The 17,750-nt window shown below is 38.3% G+C and overlaps 1 protein-coding gene across 1 annotated transcript; it reads left to right on the top strand.

Moving 5' to 3' along the window:
• Positions 1-1,704: 1,704 nt before the first annotated feature.
• On the top strand, positions 1,705-16,086 carry LOC128239425 (uncharacterized). The gene is made up of 13 exons (XM_052956047.1): positions 1,705-2,168; positions 5,675-5,834; positions 6,231-6,401; positions 6,586-6,677; positions 6,949-7,175; positions 8,310-8,452; positions 8,798-8,905; positions 10,971-11,193; positions 11,443-11,532; positions 11,703-11,914; positions 12,171-12,371; positions 14,125-14,299; positions 14,924-16,086. The coding sequence occupies exons 1-13, from the start codon at positions 1,846-1,848 to the stop codon at positions 15,037-15,039; spliced, it is 2,241 nt and encodes a 746-aa protein (XP_052812007.1). The 5' UTR covers positions 1,705-1,845; the 3' UTR covers positions 15,040-16,086.
• Positions 16,087-17,750: the final 1,664 nt, after the last annotated feature.

Raw genomic sequence — 17,750 nt, 5'->3', positions numbered from 1 at the left:
GGATGTTATGTTCTAAAAGGGGAAGGACGGCGAGGGAGCACAAGGAGGTCCCGCCCCAGCCATCCCACGCCTCGGCATAAAGCCATGGGCGTGGAACACCGAGTGTCTCCGAGGAGATGCGGGAGCCGGCGAGGCGACGGGCTTCTCTCAGGTCATAGGGCTAGCGGCGACATTCAAATAAGATCACTCGAAGACTTGTATTTGTTAGTTCTTGTCATTTATGTACATGCACATGCACATCATCGTGAGTAAATTAATGTCCGGAACTAATGGTAAATGAGTTCATTTGACCTGATGCGTTTCCAATATATGGCATTATATGGTTGTAAGTTATTATAACTAAAGTTGCATAATAATGTATATTAGTAGCCATCTTTAAGTTGAAAGTAGTTCATGATACAGCCAGATTCAAACAACTGATACAAATTATATTAATTTAATAATATACGAGGTGCAGTCAAAAAGTTCCCGGACTGGTTATATTTTGCACACTTTTGACGTCTGACTATGACGATACTTGTCACACATATATCCTAACAACATTTTTATATTTGGTAAGCAGAATTAATTACATAGCATCCATATTTTGATAGAAAAATATGTTCATTGTAGTATATAACCTACGCTACCGATCAGTTTGAATTATCACCGATTACGAAATTGTTTTCACTGTTATTAACGTTAGGAATGCAATATTTTGGCGCCGTTTTATCATGTAAATTTACATGACGTCTCACTAACGTCTTTTCTAAACACACGTCCAAAACAAACATCATCGCTTACAAATTATTGAATAAGTATGCATTGTCTGAAGCCATGAAAGATATCGCCGGTGTGGAAACGTTAACGTCATCCGAGCGAACGGAGCAACGAACAGTCATTAACTACTTTGCGAGAGCGGGAATGACACCAAATGACGCATGGAAATTTATAAATCTGATAGATGGTTTACGTAAATGTTCCCGGACACTCATATTGGACTGGCACAAGCATTTTCGGGACGGTCGTGACGACATAACTGACAATAATGGAACAGGATAGTGGCAGTTCGACAAAATGCAGCGTGTCATTTTCGTAGATCGGCGGAAATCGATCAATGAAATAGCTGATGTGTCGGATTTAGCCATGGGAATATACACAACATCTTGACAATTATTTATTTATTATTGATTCCAGGCATTTCTTATGATATGAATTGGGTTCACATTGAGTTAACATATGTTTGTGACATTTAAGGCGTGTAGAGACATCTTACGAACTCATGGGAAAAAAAACGCCCGGACTGCGAAATTTGATCTTTCATCAAGACAATGCTCCTGCACTTCTGGCTGAAGACTCATTACTAACAATAGATTTTTGGGGGTATGAGAGACTGCATTATCGGACTTGTAGTGTCGACCTAGCGCCTTTGGACTACTGTGTATTTCCAAGATTAAAGGCCGACTTACAAAGGTGGCAGATTTGAATCGTTCCCAATTTTTCTTCTTCGTCGATTTGTCTTTGTTTGGAATTGTTGGGGACTCATTGAAAGCGGAAGTTTGTTTAAGGCTTCGCTAAATTGGGTTGCCGAAAGTACAGTATAGAGCGTGTGTATACAAACATATGAAAACTCAGACACCGATACGATCCGTTCATGAAATAATCGACGTAGTTTATATTATATGTAATATCTTAGCTTAAGGCTCAGTGATCACGATGTTTAATTAGTTAAAACAATTAATCAAAACTCACATGAGCCTTTGACAAAAATGACGTTTGCATATCTCATGTAATTTCGCTTTCTTTAATACGCCGTGTTCATTCAATCCTAAGCCGTTATTTAGTTATTTTAACCTAATTTGGAAAATGGCTTTGGACGGAATATGCGCGTTTCTATGTTTGGCAATTTCTCTACAATCATTGGACGCTTCAATCGCCGACTTACCGTTCCGAAACGTCTCTCTGCCGTGGAACACGCGCGTGGATGACCTGGTGGGGCGCCTCACGCTTCCGGATGTTATGTTCCAAATGGCAAAAGGCGGCGAGGGAGACCAGGGAGGTCCCGCCCCAGCCATCCCACGCCTCGGTATAGAACCGTGGGCGTGGAATACCGAGTGTCTCCGAGGAGATGCGGGAGCCGGCGAGGCGACGGGCTTCCCTCAGGCCATAGGGCTAGCGGCGGCATTCAAGTAAGATCGCTCGAAGATGTGTATTTGTTAGTTCGTATCATTGATTGTACATGTTCGTCAACGTGTCTTCATCGAGAATACATTTAATCACTGATAAATGAGTAGCTTTCACTTGATGCGTGTTCAATTTATGGCATTAAATGGATTAAAGTTATTTTAAATGGAGTTGCATATGAATATTTAAGTTGAAAATAATTAATGATACTGCCAGATTCAAAAGTTTGATACTATTTAAAATATAATTTGTCAGCAGCAGATCGCCATTTATAAATCTGTGTCATTATTTTCCTGAAGGCTCCCTTTTCAACTTAAATCACAAATAATTATATACTGATAGATTATAGTCACTTTAAGCTAAATTTCATAATCCGAGGATGCTGTATTACATGACAGTGTATCTTCATTTGTATGTTGCCTTGTTAAGTTCTGAAAATGAGCTATTTATTAAACATGCTCTTATCATTCCACAGCTAAACATGGTTGTTTACTAAATATAGATTTGGTTAAAATTGTAAATCAGTAAAACAATAATATGATATAATTATCATAATTAAAAAAAAAACATTTGTTGAACTGTCACAAGAATGGCTATTCCAGCCATAGCGGTGTTTTGCAGGTCCTTCACACTTAAGATAACAAATTGCCTGTATTCCCTTACGCATTGAATCACATGCCCTAACAACTTGTCTTCGAAACAACAACACCCTCGATCTCCTCATCACTAACCTCCCTAGTATGGTGCTACGCACTTGTGTTATACCCGGTATCTCTGATCATGACTCCGTTCAGATGGAAACTGACACGCAACCTGTATACCACAAGCAAATTCCGAGAAAATACCCCTCTACAAGAATGCCCGATTGGAAAGCATACGAACTGACACTAACCATCTCCACTTACAGATAACATATCAAGTCAACAGTTATGATGATATTGACATGGTATGGAACAACTTTATAACAGCCTTAAGTCCAATATCATAAAACACATTCCACACAAATTGGCATAACTAAAGACTCGGCACCCTTCTCATCTAGCTCCTATCCTTACCAGCATCTTTAATTACTCGCTATCTACCAGCACTATACCCGATAACTGACAGAAAGCAAATGTTCTCCAATATATAAGAAAGGGAGCAAGTACAGCCCTGAAAACTACCGTCCGATCTCACATACATGTGTATGCTGTAAACTACTTGAACACATTGTTACCAGTCACATTATGCAACATGGGGAAATCAAAAACATCCTGTACCCACTACAACATGGCTTCCGTAAAGGTCGGTGCTGCGGGACACATCTTATCGAATTCACGGACGACATATCCTCAAACTGGAAAAGGGTAAGCAGACGGCCATTCGCTCGAGGGATTTCTCCAAGGCGTTCGAAAAGTCTCGGACAGTCTTCTCCTTCACAAGCTAAACCACTGGGGCATCCAAGGACGAGCTAAAGATTGGATTAAGGCCTTTCTGGGTGGTCACTCTCAGTCAGTAGTTCTTGAAGGTGAGTCCTCTGACACAGTGAAGGTGGAATCTGGCGTTCCTCAAGGCTCTGTGCTTGGCCTAAGCCTCTATTCATACTACATCAACGACATTCCTCAAGATCTTGGTGCCACAATACGCCTTTTCGCGGATGACACCATCGCCTACATAACTGTTTCCAACAACTCCGACTGTGCAAAGCTGCAAATAATCTAGACAAACTTGGACAATGGGAAAAGAAGTGGAAGATGGCATTCCATCCAGACAAATGCCAAGTAATTTGCATTTCTCGGAAGAAAAAAATAATCCACCATGAATATCGCCTTCACAACCAGTCTCTCCAGCATATAGACTCAGAAAAACATCTTGGAGTCACAATGAACATATTCCTGGACTGGGGGAAACACATCAGCAACATAACAAACAAAGCCAATCGAAACCTCAATTTTGTAAGAAGAAACTGGAACATTGCCTCCTCATCCACAAAATAAATCGCTTATAAATCACTCGTTCGACCAATCCTGTAATATACTAGCTCCGTTTGGGATCCTCAAGAAAAAGATGATAGTAACAAACTTTGTTTAACACCAGTACAGACCAATCGCCACTGAGATGCACCAGTACCTCAAATGGACCCCACTACAGGGCCACAGAAAGATCTCCCGCCTCAATCTCTTATACAAAATTTCAAACAATCTAATTGCCATCAACAAAACCAATAATCTTCTTCCACCGTCTCATCTCTTTCGACATACATCATCACTCTCCTTCAAGAGACCACAATGTGCTACGAACTATCGGCAATAATCTTTCTGCCTTCCCACGAACAATTAAGGAGTGGAACAGCCTCCCAATGGACACTGTATCAGTAGGCTCAGCCTTTAAGACTCAACTAGCCACACTCTTTATATCTAGACTCTTAATTATTTTTATTTTTTTCATCCTTCACTTTACATATTCTAACGTTTTTCTTCAGTCTTAGTTTACTTTATTGCGCTATCCCCTGGCAATAATGTTCAGCTGGTTGAACGTGGCTAGTATCTGGTAGAAGTAGAAGTGGGGAATGTCTACATGGAGATGTTCGGTCTGGACAAGCTACTGCCTTAGCTCAGGCAATAGGCCTATCTGCTTCATTTAGGTGGCCAGAATATTACCAGCCAGAGCCACTATATCACCATATATATCAGTATGACTCATATATCAAAAACTGGTCAAAATCACTTAGTTTTGATTTACCAGCACTTATAAACCTCTAAGAAGGGTTTGTTTTATAAATTAAATTCATTGCATTGTGTTGCAATACTTATTAACTGTGAATTTGGAACAGTAAGAGATGCCACATGACAAAGCAATGAAATTGCAGCCCCATCAGCCACATTTTGAACCTTCAGATTTTTTTAGAATATAAAAGCTTTTTTGTTTTAATTCTAAAACAGCTTGTTATTCACCAGGAATATTGTTAACATTTTGCTTAGTAACTTTCAATTAAGGTTCTGAACGGTTGTTCCATCTTACACCGCATTGGCAGAAATTTGTTTCACACTTATTTTCATTCCATCTTTGTTTGGCATGTCTGGCAGTCATCTTTTAAAACATAACAAAAATATTTGTTGAATTCAAATTAAAGTAATATTACATTTTGTAATAATCGCTTTGACGCTCATTAATTGCAATTTATATGACTATCACTTGGTGTTTTTTTTATTTCCTATACCTTATGTTGAACTTCATTGTACATTAAAATGTTGATACAAATGAAGCATTCACTTTATAATAACTTTTGCACTGGCTAGCTAATTTTGGTTTGTTTTAATTGATCCCATTTGAAGAACAAAGCTTTATTTTTGGGAAAGTTTTTCTTTCTTTTATTGGGTTACTAGAAGAATATAACTATAAGAGGCTGCAACCTGTTTAGAGTTTATATTTATTTGTTTTGCCTTAATATATTAAAGCTCAGAATGCCCGTTGTTAAAAGGAAAAATGGGACCCAATGGTGGATTACATTATTTCAACCGGTGTTTTTCAGTCCACAGTTGATATTTGATGTTGCAAAGGCCACTGGGGTTGAGGTACGTGCAAAGCACAATGACTATGTGAAGCACAAGCAGTATGGGGACCATAAAGGCCTGAGCTGCTTCAGTCCAGTCATCAATATCATGAGACATCCACTGTGGGGCCGCAACCAGGTCAGCTTGTTATATAAATTATGATATTTCGGGTATCAGTCATTATTTGTTGTTTGGCTGTCTTTAATTGTGAGAATCAAGGATATTAAAACTATTGTCCCTTTCTATATTAGATAATGTCGGTGTATTTATTTACGGACATGCATTTAAGTTGAAAGACTTAAATTTTAACCAAGTAAAGTGATAATTCATTTGCTTAAAAATGTTACAAATTTTGATGTACCAGCACGTTCCGCTTTGATTTTCTTTTACTTATGAATTTGATTTTATGCACATGTGCATATTAATAAAGAACGCATTCCCTGTGTCCATGGATAATTTACAATCAAGTACCTCCATAGGCACTGTATTTCACTGTCTGATTATCTAATCCAGGTGAGTCATTTCTATCTGTAGGAGACATACGGTGAAGACCCGTACCTGAGTGGCGAGTATGCTGCCAACTTCGTTAAGGGTCTACAGGGGGACCACTTCAGATATGTTCAGGCAAATGCCGGCTGCAAGCACTTTGACGTCCATGGAGGGCCAGAGAACATCCCTCAATCAAGATTCTCATTTGATGCTAAGGTGAAAAATACAATTCGTAGTTAATCAACAGGCAACATGCATGTCCTTTGAAATGTATTTAGTCTATTAGGGCTGGCGCTTCAGGACTAAGTGTGGAGTCATGCTGTTGTCATTTAAGCTATTTTTATGTTTCACGTATCCATGGAAGTGTGCGTATGTTTTTATGGTGACGATGTTGTTGCAGGTTACAGATCGTGACTGGCGCCTTACCTTCCTGCCCGCCTTTCGCCAGTGCGTCCTCGCAGGCTCATACAGTCTCATGTGCAGCTTCAACAAGTCTGTATCTCTCTAAACAGTTGTCTGAAATATTTTCATATTTTCTCATCAGGTATCATAAAGTTAACTTTGGTACATGAAGATTTTATAATATCTTAACTTAAATCAATGGTCATTTATAACAAACTCTAGACTACTATTATTCTACGACATTTCTGTAGAGAAACACTTTGGCGAATACATTTGTGTTTATATATAGGTAAAAACAGCAAAGTGACTATCGATTGTTGGGTAAAAGTGAGTTCTTATTCTAACATTCTGTCACACCTAGAATCAACGGTGTGCCAGCCTGCGCTAACCGGAAGTTGTTAACAGAAATAACACGTGACCAGTGGGGTTTCCATGGTTACGTGATAACCGACCAGGAAGCGCTTGAGAACATCGTGTTGTTTCATCACTATGCCAACACGAGCATGCAGGCCACCATAGACGCCATCACTGCTGGGTTAAATATAGAACTGACCACGAGCAGAAAAGACCCATACTTCTTTACAATGAGTAATCTAAGTTCCTGCCCAAATATTATCGTTTCCAGTGCAGCCTATTGTATTCTTGCTCTTTGGTGTCGGTGAATCCTTTAAGAGCTTTGATGATATCTTAAAGTATCAATTTATTTTATATTAATGCAGTAACCATGTTTAGCAGACACACATGCACATATAGTTTCGTTGTAACTTGTTATGCACAGTTTAACCCAAATTTGCACTGAAAAACAATGTACTTATGCACCATAGCATCTAACTGTTTCACAGTGTCTGTTAGTAAATTTTGTTCAGTAAAACAAAAAAATATATAAAAAGCAGCTACCACGGCAGCAGCAATAACCATTGGCTTGTTTGCAGCATTAACGGGGTACCGGCATGCGCCAACCACGATCTCCTTACCAAGACGCTGCGTGCGCAATGGGGTCTCCGTGGTTGCGTAGTGAGCAACGGGGATGCCCTGGGCAATATCATTACGTGGCACATGTACACGGTGGTGGCGGCGGCTATGTGTGTGAACGATGGATGTAACCTGGAGTTGGGTGGGCCCTCCATATATCCTCGCATCGGTATGTGGTCCTAGGCACACACGCACGCTTAAGTTGTGTAATGCAAGCTATTATACCTTGCACTTATGGTGTACTTTAGCATGTATTGTTGGCTGGGTTGTGGTTTGGTAATTAGGATAATGCTTCATTTGGTGATATATATTTGGCAAACTATTGAAAATGTCTAGATTTGACTTAACTTTCTACAAGATACATGGAAAGAACTCCGTCATTTTACCTGAAATAATCGATGTAGCTGCCGTAGTTATTTATTATATATAAGCATACCATGTATATCAAAACAATCGAAACGAATGTTTAATAGTATATTCTTACAAATTTATAAGATAGGTATGTATGAATTCTGAAACAAATACAGAAGAGAGTACAGTTGACGTTCTGCTAATGAGTTATTTTAGTTTTCACAAGTAAGTTAGCTTGTACTTCCACATCTACTAAGAAAAAAGTGTTGACGTCAGTCTCAACTCTATAGATGAAGTGCATGCATTTTTTGATGTATGGTTTTCAATGTGTGGTTTTTAATGTGTGTGTTTGCGCTTGTGCCCTCTCAATGGCGAATGAAGCTACACAGTTTATTGCAGTTGATGCCATCAAGCAGGGGAAGCTGTCCGAGACGCTGGTCCGTGAGCGCGTCAAACCCCTCTTCTATACGCGCATGCGCCTGGGCGAGTTTGATCCCCCGGGACTGAATCCGTACCTACGTTATAATCTCTCCCTCGTCCAGGTAACGATCTATTTATTCAGTCATTGTTCACTTAGGTTTTCTGGAAAAGTTCTGCATGGTTTTAAAGCTGCAGAGTATATGGTAACCTTTCTGTAGATCATAGAATTTTACATTAATAATATAATCATCTACGTAGGTAGGCCGTTCATTGTTATACAGAAATGCAATTTAGTATCATTGTTACAGTGATAACCTGAGGTAGTCTACCTTTGACGGACACATTTAATAAAGGAAATATAACAATAAAAATATCTGTTAGTAGTGTACGACGTTTTACATGCACAAATGTGAAAACAAACTATAACGTTCCTCAATAATGAATTAGTTGTATATGCCGCCCTACAGAGCGATGAGCATCGGGCCCTCGCCGTCAAGGCGGCCATGCAGACGATTGTGCTACTCAAGAATACGAACGGACTGCTTCCAATCAAGAAACATTTCAACACTATAGCGGTAAGGGTGCTCAAAAAGTTGCATTACATTATTTCTGATTTTATAAAATTAGGCATGGTGTGTCATCAAAGTAACCAGCCATTTTAGGCGTACATGGTCATGGTCATTGATGTCGTATAAAAAGACTATGATGTATAAAACTTAGGAACGTAAGTTTATGTATCTAGTATTGTAGCCATGATAGGGTTATATTATTGATTAAATAAGAAAAGCGACAGAAACAATTATCAGCGAACAATTTTCACAGGCTACCAGGTTCCATGATTACAAACAGGCTCAAGTCCAAGTCTAGACTCAGTCTCAGAAAGGCGCTTTTATATAATTACAAAGCATCATCTTTATTTTGTTTCCCCCTTCCAACAATAGGGATACATATTGTTTTGCTCGAGTTGTTGGTCCGACCGTCTACCCGTAATAAATCATGTCAGCTCCATATCTCATGAAACGTAGGGGTTTGAACAAAACTTGCCACAACCGTTTACCATATTGAGACGATGTGCAGAGCGCATGTTACAACCAGCTCGATTTAAGGTCATGATCACACGTAGATGTCGACGGTCAGATGACTACATTTCGTTTGAAGAGTTTCGATGTAACTTGCCACAAATGTTCACCGTACTGAGACTATGTGCAGGGCGTATGTTACAACCAGCTCGATTCAAGGTCAAGGTCACACTTAGAAGGCAAAAGTCGAATCGTTTCAAGAGTTTCGAAGTAACTTGCCACAAATGTTCACCATACTGAGACTATCAAGGTCATACTTAGAAGTCAAAGGTCTATGCTTAAATTTCTTGTCCGATTTTTGTACAATTTCCATGCCTTAACAATTGTAAACATTAAGTTCATTGTCTTGAGCATGTGTCCCTAGTTGAGGATCTATCACCATTTCCATGTTACAGTAGCATACAGAATACAGTAGTGTTGGACAGAAAGAGCAAAAAATACTGCTAATAAGTCAGTCCCATTTCAAACTTGGCTTTCATTATACATTAATCATAGACTGCATCACTTTAACAAGACTACCATGACATAAAGACAAACACTACCAAGTTTCAAGCCCTTTATCAAGACGATAGAGTCAGCAAAAGTAGGCACTGTTTATGTATGTAAGACTGTATCTGTTTCAAGCTTTGTATGCTTTTTCATGTTGTCTTCTATTTCACAATATAAAATGCCGTCGAACTGAATGAGACAACCAGGTTACAAATACAAACGTATTGTTCCATCGGTCTTACAAAAATAAATGTGAATTATTGTACAATTTCGAACAGATATAAAATTCATCATCAGACCTCGCCAAGAAAAAATTTTACAATGAAATGAAGACTTGTAGTTTTGCCACTTGAGTCTGAACTCAGACTTGAGACTGTTCGTAATCATGATCGCAGGAATCGAACCTGGATCACTTGATAGCCATTCAGTATGTTTGTCCCGAGTCAGTCGACGTTGTTTCGCTGATTAAGCTAAATAAGCTAGAATTTAAATGTAAACCGTTTATAAAAATGATAAAGATAAATTGGCAAGACAGTTTAAAGTAAAATAGTGGAATGAAACCGGTTTTTGTCGTCACCAGGAATCGAGCTCAGTACCTTGATTTTGTCTGTAGTCATCGACCATAACGATTAAGCCACTGGGGACATGTACGTAAAATGGTTGTATTTAGTAGCAACTAAACAAATAGGCTTAATTGCAACGAAGAATGTCAACATTTTGATCTTTCTTTGTTTGTTTTTAGGTGAATTTAACGTCATTTAGAACATTTAGCCATCATTCTTTGCCGACAGTTTTGTTATCAGATTGTGGGTTATAAGAAGAGTAAGAGGCCTTATTCATCTTGGTATTTCCTTTTTGTTCCCAAATATAAACGAATGAACTAGTCAAAGCCGAGAATGACCCTATAATTTATCGTTCATTCACTTCTATCTCTTATATGTATTTCTTGTGGGTGATTGTTTTCTTATTTGTCTGTAAATTATTTAATACATGTATGTGTGATTCCTTTTGTTCTGAGGGCGAAACACCTTTGCGTACAAGCACTATAACTTATAATGTGTTTTCACCACAGGTGATAGGTCCTATGGCGGACAACCTGGTACAGCAGTATGGTTCTTATGCTGCGGATGTATCTGCCAAATACGCGCGGTCACCGTTAGCGGGACTGCGGCCAATGGCAGACACCGTCAACTTCGCTGCTGGTTGTAACGACAACAAATGCGCCAACTACTCAGCGCCGGATGTGCAGAAGGCGATGAAAGGCGCGCAGCTTGTTGTCATTTGCTTGGGCACAGGTAAAAGTGCACATGATAGCTTCCAATAAAGCTAATGTATTGTTTTATGGAATATCGGGGCTGTTCATTGACTTGTTGAGGACGACCACATGTGGTCCGTCGTAATAATATTTGCTGGTCTTCTTAGACTTGCTTTAACAATTATAACATATTTATATAGTTGTTTCTTTGAAAGCTGTTTAGAGCGTATGTTCATTATATATTTATGCAACTTAAAAGCAAACCCACTCGTGATTTAATGTCGCGCAGGCTGGTTGGTGGAGGGGGAGGGAAATGACCGCGCGGACATGAACCTGCCAGGGAACCAATCCAAGCTGATCACGGACGCCATCAAATACGGTAATTTCATCTCATAGAACTTGTTTTCATTTATGTATTCTAGGGAGAGAATACAAATTTTATCAAACTAAGTAACTTTCGTATAATCTCTCCAATCCGCACACTTTTGTCATTTTCCATCTAGAGAATTTTGTGACCATTTATAGAAAGCGGTTTGTTCTTGTTTACAGGCGGCGGCTCCCCAATTTTACTTCTTGTGTTCAGTGGCGGTCCGTTGAACATCAGTGCGGCGGACCGGGAGCCGCGTGTCTCCGCCATCGTACAGTGCTTCTTCCCTGCACAGGCGACCGGGGACGCCATCTATAATGTGATCACCATGGCGACGAAAGACGCCAGCCCGGCCGCGCGCCTCCCGTACACGTGGTACGACACAGCGGACCAGGTACGCAGCCGCAGCAGGAATCGTTGCTGGCTGATAGAAAAGCAGGGCATTAAGTTCCAGATTTTGGAAGTTCAATGTCGATAGTCAATGTCTAAACGTAAATAAGGATTCAACAGTCAAATAAATACGTTGATACACTATGTTACCAACACCAGAAAAGCCACTTTTGATTTTCTTTTGTAATTAATAAATTTTTAGAATACTAATGATTAACAAATTGTGTACAAAGGTTCACTGTATTGATTTTGGATCGCAGATTCCATCCATGACGAACTACTCGATGACGGGACGGACATACCGCTACTTCCAGGGCGCGCCCCTCTACCCCTTCGGCTACGGTTTATCGTACACGAAGTTCCGTTACGTTGGTGTGGAACTGATCCCTGTTATTCTAGCCGGTGATGACCAGTATGTGTATGGGCAGGTCATGAACACGGGGGCCGTGGATTCGGACGAGGTATACGAGTTCGCTAATTGAACATAACTCACTAAGCAGTTGATTTTAGAGCATGGTCGTATGGTATGTCACGAAATATGTTATATGCATTACTTGAAGGATAGCCGAGATTACAACGGTAATATTATGATGTGATGTGCTATCCATAATGGTAGTATCGATCGGGGGATAATGGAAACATATATAGATCTACACAATACATAGCCATAATTCAGCGGTGTATATACTTATATACTCATGAAAATCTCCAGGCTAACAAGATGTGAGTGATATGTACAAAACAACGCGTTCAATACACTTATTAAACAAAAACATGTCAATAAATATTGAACATTAGCTATCTTTTGGGATTGTTTTCCCAAATATCCGGACCTTCTCTGTGTTTTCACAGTTTGCAAAATTCCTAATTGGCATTCAATGGCTTCGCCTATCTGTATTTATGATCAGGGTACATCTTCTTTTATGACCTTAATTTCCAATTAAATCGATAATGGACATGGGTATATGCACTAATTGGCATGTCGTACCACTATAGCAGGTGTCATAAACCGTGTGACGTAGAAGACGGAAATCACGGGCCAGCGCGTGGAGATAACGCAGACGATCTAGGACGATCGCAGTTTCGTTTTTTTTTTCAAAAACGAATTCAAGTACCCACGAAATTGTAATTTTACAGCAAACCACGAAATTTCATGCCAACGAATATAAAATATTTCACAGTAATACATTTCACAATCCCAGCACCATAGTCGAATTAATGGTATAAATAATTGCTAATTGTTAAACCAAGAGTTTAGAAAAAATGCATTGTAGGCTATTGTGTGAAAACACGTTCGCATTTAAAGCATGTTTATAAGTTTACAAGTTTATTGATACACTTAGCACATACATACATGTGATAAAAGGTTATACAACAGTATATTAATAACTACAATAACCAGGCTGTGGGTTGTTACTATCAGAAGGAAGAAATAATGCGGAAAAGTGGCTTATAAAAAAGGGGAAAAACATGCTTCTATGATTATCTTACGTTTTGTGTGTTTGGAATGCCTGGTGGGTTTTTAAAATGATTTAGTATAATAGCCAAACATTTGCCTAATTGAGGAAGTGTTTGTTCATTGTTTTCATTCATAAGAGATTCAAAATTAAGACAATTTGTGTTTCTTTGGAATCGCTCTGGAATTTATTTTTTTTCGTAATTGATTAAAAAAACTACATTTGAATAAGTAATGAAATTCGTCTCCGACCTCTCCAGAATTACAAACATTGCAAATCCTATCGTTACGTTGGACATTTGCCCATCTAAGTTTTTCAATAGGAAGATGGTTGTTTTACATTTTAAAATTAACTAGTTGTTGTACAAGGTAGGGTGACAATTTATCAAAATACTGTTCATATTTATGTTCGTGTTTGTACAAACGGTAATTAAGGCATTTACTGGAATCAAAGACCTTGCTATGCCATATTTGTGAGTACTGATTTTGAAGACTTGATTCTATATTCTTTAACAACATATCTCCAGAACCATCAAACATTTGGTTTATCCATACATAGCTTAAACCACATTCATCTAGAATAGACTTCACACATGTTAACCAATTATAAATTTTAGAATTATGAACATAGTCTGAGTACATGAATTTATAAAACAACGATGCATGGGCATGAACACCTGCATTTACCCATCCACTGATTAAGAAGAGTTAAGTAATGGCTAGAAAACACACATGTAATACCCCTCATCTCCTGCCAGGTCGTGCAGCTGTACATATCTTGGCGGTCCACGAACCAGACGATGCCACGCCTCCAGCTGGCGGGATTCTCGCGCATCCATATCCGGACTGGCGAGAGCCAAGAGTTCAAATTTACCGTCACTGCCCGGCAGCTCGCAGTGTGGACGGACGACAAGGGCTTCGTCGTGGAGCCTGGTAAGACAGTACTATTGGTACACATGATTCCAAAGAGATGTATGCATGTACCAAATTTCATTCACATTTTAAGACGACTGTAAGATGAGGTGATTGGTAAGCATATTGTCATTAATATTGCAGGTTATTACTTGAGATAATTTTCTGGGTAATAGGTTGCAGCGTCAGTCAAACATGATATAAAATATATACTTAATAATATAATGCTTACAGTAAAGTTATGAGTGAAATAAGTGTGTCTTTAAGTAGTGCTGTATCTGATAATCATATTGATAATTGGTACAGAAAATAATCGGCTGATTGTTCAGAGCTTTGTTAAAATTAACAACGTAATTAACGTGATCGTTGCTTGCTTTTAAACATGGACATCTGACGATGTGCTCATAGTTTAAATTTAAACAAAAACACCTGAGACCTTGTTAAATTACAGCAGATCGGTTATCCATGAAGTTTCCAGAGCAGTAACGATTTGAAAGATAACAACGATAACATGAACAGAGTTGTTAACTTTAATAAAGTTCTGAATAATATGCCAAAGATGTGTTTAAGCAATTTAATATCACAGCTTTTTTTTACTTTTTGTGTTTTGTATTTGTATATGACAACTGTGTTACCACTTTGCAGGAGTTATTGACGTGTATGTGGGAGGCCAGCAGCCCAACCAGCGGCGGACCGTCCCCTCCAACGTGTTAAATACGCACTTCCAGATTGATGGACAGGCTGTCATTGGGCCCAGCTAACGTTCCGGGAGCTACGATGGATACGGGTTGGGACATGGAGGGACGATAATCTGAGATAGAGATAGCAAATAGTTCCTGGCGGTTATCATGGCTTGAAATGTGAACTATTATATGAAATGATTATATAAATATAATATGAATAGACATAACCTTTCAGCAACATGATTATAATTGTGTGGGGGGGGGGGGGGGCGTGCGCGTGGGTGCGTGCTTGCGTGCGTGCGTGCGTAAGTTCTTGTCAGCTTTTGTGTGTGTGATTGGTGTTCAAGTGTTCTAGGTTTTTCGTCTCATATATATATATATATATATATATATATATGAGTGACATAATTGTGTCTTTGAGTAGTGCTGTATCTGAAAATCAATATATTATATTGAGTCTGCATCTTATCTTTGAAATAAAAATAAAAACCTGTCTGCAGAGAATATGAGATTGATGAAGCTGTTGAATTATTACGCCATTATTGATTGATATTTGATTAATTGATCTTTGATGTGGGATATGAACAGTTTCATTCACGAAGGAATGCATTTTTATAAATATCGCATTTTCATATCTGCTCCGCTGCCATGCAAGGTCAGTGTTTATATAGCATACATATAGTTCATTGTCAACATATTATTGTTCCTTTGATCATAACTGAACTTTTAAATATTCGTAGAAGGTGTTAGTTTGCGCGAGTTTTGAACAAGTATGTGACTGTATCGATAAACACAGGCTGGGTCAGTGGTCATTTTGGTAAATGTATACTATTTACTTCTAACCATTTCTTAGTACCAGTTGCATATTTTTGCGAGCAAACACAATCGCAAGCTTCTAACTGTCCACTGTTTGATTGTTTTTCCTTTGTTCGGCAAACGGCCTTAGTGAAGAACGCCGACGATGTGGACTTTCATTTAAACTGCAAACAACAAGATAACTGGCATCATTTATATGCTATATACCCTCACAGCAGTTAACATTCCAGCACAGCCATAACGCTTATTTACATCGTATTTGTAAAATAACTTGTCCTTACATATTTATCAATAAAACTTTAAAAAACATTTTTTATTCTTTATGATGAAAATTTTGGTGTGTTTTTTCGTCTAAAGTGACGTTTTTCAATGCAGGAAATGACATCGGCGCCAGTGTTTTTCCAGGCGTCTATGCATTCGACAGATAGTTCGCTGCTCCTCCCTCGCATGTTTCCGACATGATCTTTGCGGACCGACTACAAGACCTTGTTAAAAATTGCATGTCAAATACCATTCACGTAAAGCTACCGAGAGCAGACGGGTGGCATTGTGACCAATTTAACCGCCATGGAAATGGCATTAAAGACATAACTGGATATCTGAATTCCTCTGTTCAAAGAAAAGATGTCGTACAAATCGTTATTTGGAAGGCGTTCCGTTGTATGATTCCAACATGACACTAGTGGGCCAATTGTTCAGAACTTCGTTTAAGTTAACAACTTTCTGAAGGTTATCTGTGTTTACTTTTTGTTTCTTTATTGCTCTGAGAGCTTTATGCACACGCTTGTACTGTTTTAGGTATGCTTATTTCATTCAAATACATCAAGACACTTACTTCAATTCAAAAGTATTTCAATAATCGACCCAATGTCTCCTTTGATAAAAAATATTTCTGGCAGTATAGTTATAGAGTGCCCCACCGATATGTAGTCTCATACCGGCGCTTTGAAGTTTGCAAACTTTAATTATGTTAAAAAAAGGCTGCTATAAAGTAGTAATAATTTGGCCTAAAACAGCCTATAATGTTTACAAATGAGTAAGTTACAATAATTTAAAGTATTTTTTTTTTGACAGAAAAGATATGAAATAATTTCTTTGCCAATAAAGGCTATGCTATTTTCTGTTTCTATACGTTTGAACTTTTTCAGATTTTTGCTTATATTTTAATGATCCAATCCTTTGCCAAATTTTCAACTTGACGGAATTCGGGATTTTTGCAAATGGTTTACAGTTAGGCAAACTCTCTAAATCTCTATACAGTATTTATGAATATATTTAATATCCTTATATTGTAAAATTCTAGAACAATACTTTAACACATTTGCAACTGCTCTAGTGATTAATGTTGTTCTACTTAATAAACACAAACACTACATAAACACTATTATTCTGCATGTGAGTTCTTACAACTAGAAATTCTTTGCAACAATTTAAGTCAAGTTTTTATCTAAATGCTTTCTGCTTTCTGGTTAACAACAAACTACACAGGAATAAATTAATACCGGATATACCAGTCTACCAAACAAAGACATAGATGACTGAGTGATAAACCAGGGCATTAACTAAGTCAGACTCAAGCTTGTTCATACATACTTCATAATTTGTCCCGATAAAGTTTCAAAAGATCAAAATAAACAGCAGTAAGTAAGACATAATACAGTTTCTATCTTTTGCCCTTCATTAAAACATCACACGTTCTATTCTTCCTAATGATACTTTTTTTTTCTAAAATCTCGCCTCATAAAGAATCCTATTTTATTATGTAATTCACTAAAAGATGAATTTTATGATTTTTTACTAGAAAACATGAGTAAAATCGGACTAGACTGGAGTCAGCCAAAGACAATTGCCTTAGTCGTTTAACGGACATGGCTTAGTGGTTTGAAATTGGATTTTCCATCACGAGAAAGTTTTTGCCGTTGGTTCGAATCTAAAAAGAGGCAGCATATCTGACATCAATGCGTTTTTTTTTA

Source organism: Mya arenaria, chromosome 6 (assembly GCF_026914265.1).
Source record: "Mya arenaria isolate MELC-2E11 chromosome 6, ASM2691426v1".
Lineage (NCBI taxonomy): Eukaryota > Metazoa > Mollusca > Bivalvia > Myida > Myidae > Mya > Mya arenaria.
Note: the sequence above shows the minus strand (reverse complement) of the source record. Positions and strands in the feature narration are given on the sequence as shown.

Bases quoted from the DNA above. Each gene is read 5' to 3' on its own strand.
- LOC128239425 (XM_052956047.1), top strand. From the start codon at position 1,846: ATGGCTTTGGACGGAATATGCGCGTTTCTATGTTTGGCAATTTCTCTA. The intron at 6,402-6,585 runs GTGAAAAATACA...ATGTTGTTGCAG, and splicing joins GATTCTCATTTGATGCTAAG to GTTACAGATCGTGACTGGCG. The intron at 12,372-14,124 runs GTATACGAGTTC...ATCTCCTGCCAG, and splicing joins GGGCCGTGGATTCGGACGAG to GTCGTGCAGCTGTACATATC.